General features: G+C 44.9%; 1 protein-coding gene across 1 annotated transcript in view; it reads right to left on the reverse strand.

Moving 5' to 3' along the window:
- Positions 1 to 451: 451 nt before the first annotated feature.
- Positions 452 to 7,030, reverse strand: part of LOC106808439 — a gene marked incomplete in the record, with an annotated part of 84,180 nt that continues 77,601 nt past the window's right edge. The window contains 6 exon segments of the mRNA XM_014811163.1: positions 452 to 1,732; positions 2,572 to 2,683; positions 2,974 to 3,059; positions 4,022 to 4,210; positions 4,535 to 4,680; positions 6,059 to 6,278. Coding sequence (XP_014666649.1) covers positions 1,623 to 1,732; positions 2,572 to 2,683; positions 2,974 to 3,059; positions 4,022 to 4,210; positions 4,535 to 4,680; positions 6,059 to 6,278 — 863 coding nt within the window.

A 7,030-nucleotide genomic window follows, 5' to 3' on the forward strand; every position in this document is an offset into this window, starting at 1 on the left:
GAGAGAGAGAGAGAGAGAGAGAGAGAGAGAGAGAGAGAGAAAGAGAGAGAGGGGGAGAGAGAGAGAGAGAGAGGGTGATAGCGAGATGGTTGGAGAGAAAGAAAACGAGCGAAATGTAGAAAGGCGGGGGAGAGGAACTATAGAGCGATAGAAGGAGAGAGAAAGATTGGGAGAACGTTGTAGAGAAGATTATGCGTGTGACGAGTATGTTATTCGTGTTGATCACTTCATTGTGATCTTCCGAAACTGCATCTAATAATGGGTAAAGTAGTAAATGGCTATTAACTATGTAATTATTTATTACATTATTACTCCATTTGATCTTATTCAGCATAGTGCGTAAAGGTCGCTAATGAAATGACAAATCTTGTGTTGGTAATATGACGTATGATTGATCTACGTACCATGGGTGCACTACAAAGTAACTATATACAATGCAAGATAATTGGGATCAAATAATATAGATATATATTTAATGGAAAACTCGTTAGGAAGCATTTATTTACAATTACAATAGCTGACACAATAATCCTCATTCTGCTATCCTTATTTACAAGGTCCTCTTTTATCACAGTATGTGCGCATGCTCAGACATATATCACATCAGTCTACAGTTTCTTTACTGCGTGAACCAACTACTAGCGTTTAAGCAGTGTTAATCTTTATAAATGGTTGCAATGTTCATCGGCATACGTTTCCACAATGTGCCACATTTTGAAGCAACGTACATATGTATCTCATATGTATCTCATATGTATCTCATATGTATCTCACCCATTTTGTCGCGTTATATTAAATATCAATACGTTAAATGACAGTATTCACATTGCTACGTGTTATGTTACATTAAATTGGGTGTGCTTCGTTTTCCTCGGACTGTTGAGATACATGCGCAATTTAAAACGATGTTACTACGCAGAGAGTCTTGCCTCGTGGCTAAATCGGACAAAAAAATCATGCTCGCGCAAAAAATAATATTCAACTCCTTATTCCAAATAACAAAATATCTACCAGGAAAATGATAGTTCATGGAAGCCCTGTAAAGTGCCGAACTGATGACGAATTTCCCAGAAGTTAAACTCCTGACTTACGCTACTACTACTAAGGTAGGCGCAGGTAGACGGGCGCCATTTCCAGTTCACGAAGGAGTGCCGCCTTACGCGCTACTGTAAAATATACAAATTCCCTGCTGATGACCGCGGCGTGGGCGCAACGCTTCGTGCCTGCGTATGCCCCCTTTCCCGTCGGGAAAAAATACGACTTCGTTGCGAGTTAGACGTTGAATGTGACACTTACAACGAACAGCATGATAAAATGACCGCTATCAATCCGCCTCTATAACGCAGTACATCGTATTGTAGTGGCTAGCGCTAACATCGAGCAGGGTCACCGCGCGGTGTTGTATACAATACAGTGTCTTGCAATCTCAAATATACACACGCACGCACGCACGCGCGCACGCACGCACTCGCGCACGCACGCATACACGCACGCACGGGGGCTTCTAGCGACGCTCTACACGCACGCGCAAAGTGCTAGAACGCACTCCTCAGCAACGGCTTTTCCGTTTTTTCCCAAAAAATGGATGGCATTTTTTTACTGAGCTTTGCCGTGTGATGACACTATAGACGTGCGCTGGCAGCAGTCAGGAGCAGTGAGCCAACGATGAGAAGCAAGGCTTGCCATCCTCCGCCCCCAGGGAAGCCACCCGCGGACGATGAATAACACTGACCTGCAATGATAACGCGCAGCGATTAGAGCTACCGACGCAGGCAGGTGAAACGGGGATCGAATTAAAGCTCGGCTCGGCTTAACATGCGGATATTGTCATCATATCCCAGAGATGACACACAGGCATAGTTAGACGAAAAGCAAAAATGGTTACCCGCGTCACGCCACACCCCGACCCTAAATGTTTTATCGTTAATTGTCTGCTAAAAGTGAAAAGTGAATGTAGAAATTACCCAAAAAAGACAAATTGCTATTTACTGTTGACCCCATTCCCCACCCCCAACGTTTTTATCGGTGATTGCGCGCTGAAAGTGAGAGTGAAAATAGAAATAATCCTGCGAACCAGCTGCAACTGACAGAAATTACACAAGCACTGACGGTGCCACAAATCAAGCAGAATTCCATCACAAGGAGGACCGTAACTCCTTAGCGAAAATGAATATTTCCAATTCACTAAAATGTTTTGGGTTGTTTCTGCACGCCATGTTTCGCTATAATAAACGCACGAAAAAATTGTCCTACTATTTCTCTTCTAAAGATTCAATTGTAAACACAACCATTTTTCACATAGGACATTATAGACGAATACCAAATTTGTGCGGTCTACACATTGGCTACAGCCGTGCGCTACTGCATAAAAGAAGCACAGAGGATTTCGTTTAGACCCCTAATGGCCCTATCACTACTGACTATGGTGCACCCGTGTTTCGCTCCCATCCCCTTTCTAAATCATTTTTAAGGAGACGGTCGTAATATTATTAAGAGTACATAATAGACTTAGAGTACTAGTAGACATTCTATTATGTACTCTTAATATTTTGTAAATAGACGCGCACTTACCCAGTGACGTGACGCTGAATTCGGTGACTTTATCCAAGTAACGAGTAGATGGTCGCTCGCAAGACGTAAGGTGATTCGCTATTCGCATTGCACCGTCTTCATGGCTGAACACCTAAACCAACGGAACACACAAACATGAGGTTCCTTCCCTTCTCGGCACCTGCGCTGGGAGAACTCCTGGACAATAGATGGACAATAGGCTGGACAATAGATGGACAATAGATGGACAATAGATGGACAATAGGCTGGACAATAGAACCCGCTGGTGATTTTTGCAGATCTCGACACTGAGAACGTGTTTTTTATCTTCTCGCCGCAGAAGTTAGAACCGCTTTTCATGTTTGCATTAATTTCATAATGCGATGTGCATTTCGAGCCACGACGGGTTTTCACGACACTCACCATGCAGATCGTCGCGGAGTTTTTATCACTGGCGACCAGATAATGTACACCGTCCTCTTCCCAGTAGCCGTGACAGTCGTAGATATCTAAAGATTAAAATGTTTGGCTTTTGTTTAGCAGAGAAAAAAATTAGTTTGCATCATCAGTTTGCATTAGACGCGCCAGGGAATCGAGAGCGCAGCGAATGTTCGAGCTATTATCGTATTTGAGTAGCGGACAATACTTGCCATCGCGTGAATGAACGTGGCGAGTTAACACTACGCTCGCGTGATTCGCAGCAGGATTTAAATAATAAATAGGCGGACGCAGTGGGAAATAACGCAATGTAGGTCAGCATCGCAAGTTCACTCATCATCTCGTCTCGCTATCATTCATTCATTCTGCGTCCTCCTTATCGTTCGTTTCATTTCATTCAACCGTTGCCTTTCTCCGTTATACGCGCGCACGAACGCGCGCACACACACACGCATACGCACACACACACACACACACACACACACACACACACACACACACACACGCACAAATACGCATGCACACACCGACGCACCCACACACAGACGCACGCACGCACGCACGCACGCAAGCACGCACGCACACACACACACACACGCACACACCCGCACGCACAAATACGCATGCACACACCGACGCACCCACACACAGACACACACAGACGCACACAGACGCACGCACGCACGCAAGCACGCACGCACACACACATGCACGCACACACACACACACACACACACACACACACATACACACACGCACGCACACATGCACACATGCACACACGCACATACACGTACACATGCACACACGCACATACACGCACATACATACACACGCGCACACATGTACACAAGTTCGTGCACACACATGCACACACATGTGCAAAGGCACACACACACACACACACACACACACACACTCATACGCAATCACGCACGCACGCACGCACGCACTCACGCGTCAATGCGTTACGTATGTCTAACGACCAGGCGACGAGTTATTGCAGCAGTAGAGACGCGGCGATGACGCGCACCTTTTACAACTTGAAGCTCTACGTCATTGATGCTATTGCCTTCGCAGAGATGTTCTACGGTGATTTCATTCTGGTTCTCGCATCCGAAGCTGGCCGTAGACTTGCGGTTACTGCATATCACGTCTGTGGTCGTCTCCATGATCTCATAGCGACCTCCGTGAGGGCAACTCTCTGGGGTCAGTGGCGTAGCTAACGAAATATATGTAAAAAATAAATAAAGCAATAAATAATAATTAAAAAACTGCCCATGTGTGCGTTGCAAAAGCGATCGTCGACGTTTGGCTTCTCACAAAAAACGGACGAGAAAATGCGCGCTACCAAATTACAGTTTTTGAAATTAGCGCTCCTATGATTGCCACAAGTTGCATCCTCACTCCCAAGCTGGTAAGTTCTCGGACAATCTAGTAATTAAGATCTGCGCGAAGCAAAACTCGCAGCATTTTATCGCCATTTTCTGTAACGAATCTAATCATTGAGCGGGGTCTATAAGGGCTGACTCGCCCGCGTACGCACCTGGCACTAGAGTCTCGAAATGGTCCCTTGACACGAAGTTTTCGTCCTTGCACGCGCCCTCGACGGAATGAACGAGGAATCCAGACTCGATCTCAATAATCTGCTGACCTCGCTTGTGGATCTTGTAGCACTTGTATCCGCGATGGCTGGAATGAGTACAAGTCAAGTTGTATGCACGGCTCGCACACTCTCTCTCTCTCTCTCTCTCTCTCTCTCCCATATAATATATATATCTTATATATATATTATGGATATTGATATTGATATTGATATATATATATATATATATATATATATATATTGATATTTTGCTCTCTCGTTTCTCTATCTCTCTCTTCCTTCCCCGTTTCCCTCGAGATCGAATTGATTCGAGAAACCCTCTTATGATAAGTAGCATAGTTAGCAAGATAGTAAGCAAATAAATGGTAATTCGTTCTTTCTGTCTCAATTATCCTTCCCTACCTCACTCCCTCCCTCATCTCTCTCTCTCTCTCTCTCTCTCTCTCTCTTTCTCTCTCTCGCTCTCTCTCTCTCTCCCTATCTATCTCTCTCTCTTTCTTTCTCTCTCCCTATCTCGCTCTGTCTCTCGCGCGCTCTCTCTCTCTCTCTATCTATCTATCTATCTATCTATCTATCTATCTATCTATCTATCTATCTATCTATCTATCTATCTATCTCCTGCCTCCTTATCTCTTTTTCTCGTAATTATTGATACATTTTGTGTACATTACATACATTCATCTATTTACTATTGATCGCGCGCCTCTAGAGTTTCCTATTTGTATACGTATGTTTTCCAGGATGAATCAGCTCATGTATATATATATATATATATATACGCAACATGCAAATACTCGCATGAATTTTTATCGTGCCTGCCTTCCCGACATGCCATAACTGGTCGCCAAACTTGGAAATCCAATTACATCAATCAATGCAATTAGTGATTTTATGCTGATCGATTGTCGGCGGCTTTACTGTCGCCGATATGAAACACTCCCGATTGATCTCTCGGTCGACATGACAAAAACAACAGTCAAGCCGCTTGCCTCATGCGGAATGCCTAATTGCACGAGTCTACAGCAATATCAATAGACCATCGTGCTATCTGCAGCGTGTTACAGGTAAAATAGTTTAGTGCGGCGCCAGGCTTTCGATTTCCTTACGTCTGCACGCGAACAAAACATAGGTGATTCTTAACGAATAGCTACTACACACACGGGAATGCGGGCCGCGCGCACGCGGCAGCTCTAGTCGCCAGGCGGCGCCATTACGAGCATGGCGGCAGACCGACTGCATCCACCGTCCTCAAATTCCTCATTTTAGTTAATTATTCAAAAATACCTGTACGGTATACTAAAATATAATTTAAACGCCATTGTTACGGTGAGGTCGGCGCGTTTGAAAATCAGAACGAAGTTGATGGGGGGAAGTTTCATTACCGACTGAATAGAGCCGCCGCATGAAAGATAAAAAACAGTCTGAAACGAACATCCGCCCGACTCAGCGCATATGTAAGCTTACCATCCTTTAATCGTGAATGCAACGAGCGTTGTCATGTTATCGCTGTGGCTCTGTACTTCGATGCATCGGTCGCTGCGCTCGACTCTGTGACGGGAGTTAAATGTCGTCACGATGCCACCGTCATTGCCGACGATAAACTCGTCATGACCTTGAAGCGTCCGCCACTTACCCAATGACGTCATCCAGGATGGAAACGAACACATCGGGGAGGGGTAGCTATCTGTGAGGCAAAACATTCGAGAAAAAAACTACATTAGCGTTATTCGTCGGAGCGGCCTCTTAAGGCAAGACACTTTCTCCAGAGTAAGCCTGGGCGCTCATTATTTATATTTGTTTCGGCTTCAGGATGCACTTGATCGTATTAGTAGTAATGCAGATGAAATTATGATTTTTCAAGAAAAAAAAGCAGTCCGCAGAGTGGCTCTTTACGAATTCATAAAACGACGTTACGCTTTGCCTTTGCCTTTGCACACCGGGATCGCAAATCACCCCTTCGAAGTTTAGTTGCGCTTTCATGATCGAAAGACCAAGCATGCTACAATAAAAGCCAATCAAGTGCCACAGAACTAGCTAGCGGTAAAACGACAGCATATGCGTACGCCGCGTTAACGCGTTTACTGTATTCAGCGCACAGGCACGTACTCCCTAATGCTCTATAGATTATTCGACGCTGTTCAACTACAGTTTGCATCGGAGTCGTCCACAAAATGTCAGTTATAATGTACGGGGTGCCTACGTAGTTAGCTATGCGTTTGTACGGACGCCTACATAGTTAGCTAGTGTATGTATGGGCGCCTACATAGTTAGCTATGTGTATGTACGGGCGCCTACATAGTTAGCTATGTGTATGTACGGGCGCCTACATAGTTCGCTATGTGTATGTACGGGCGCCTACATAATTAGCTATGTGTATGTACGGGCGCCTACATAGTTAGCTATGTGTATGTACGGGCGCCTACATAGTTCGCTATG

The sequence above is a fragment of the Priapulus caudatus genome, unplaced genomic scaffold, assembly GCF_000485595.1.
Source record: "Priapulus caudatus unplaced genomic scaffold, Priapulus_caudatus-5.0.1 Scaffold277, whole genome shotgun sequence".
NCBI classification, from domain to species: Eukaryota; Metazoa; Priapulida; class Priapulimorpha; order Priapulimorphida; family Priapulidae; genus Priapulus; species Priapulus caudatus.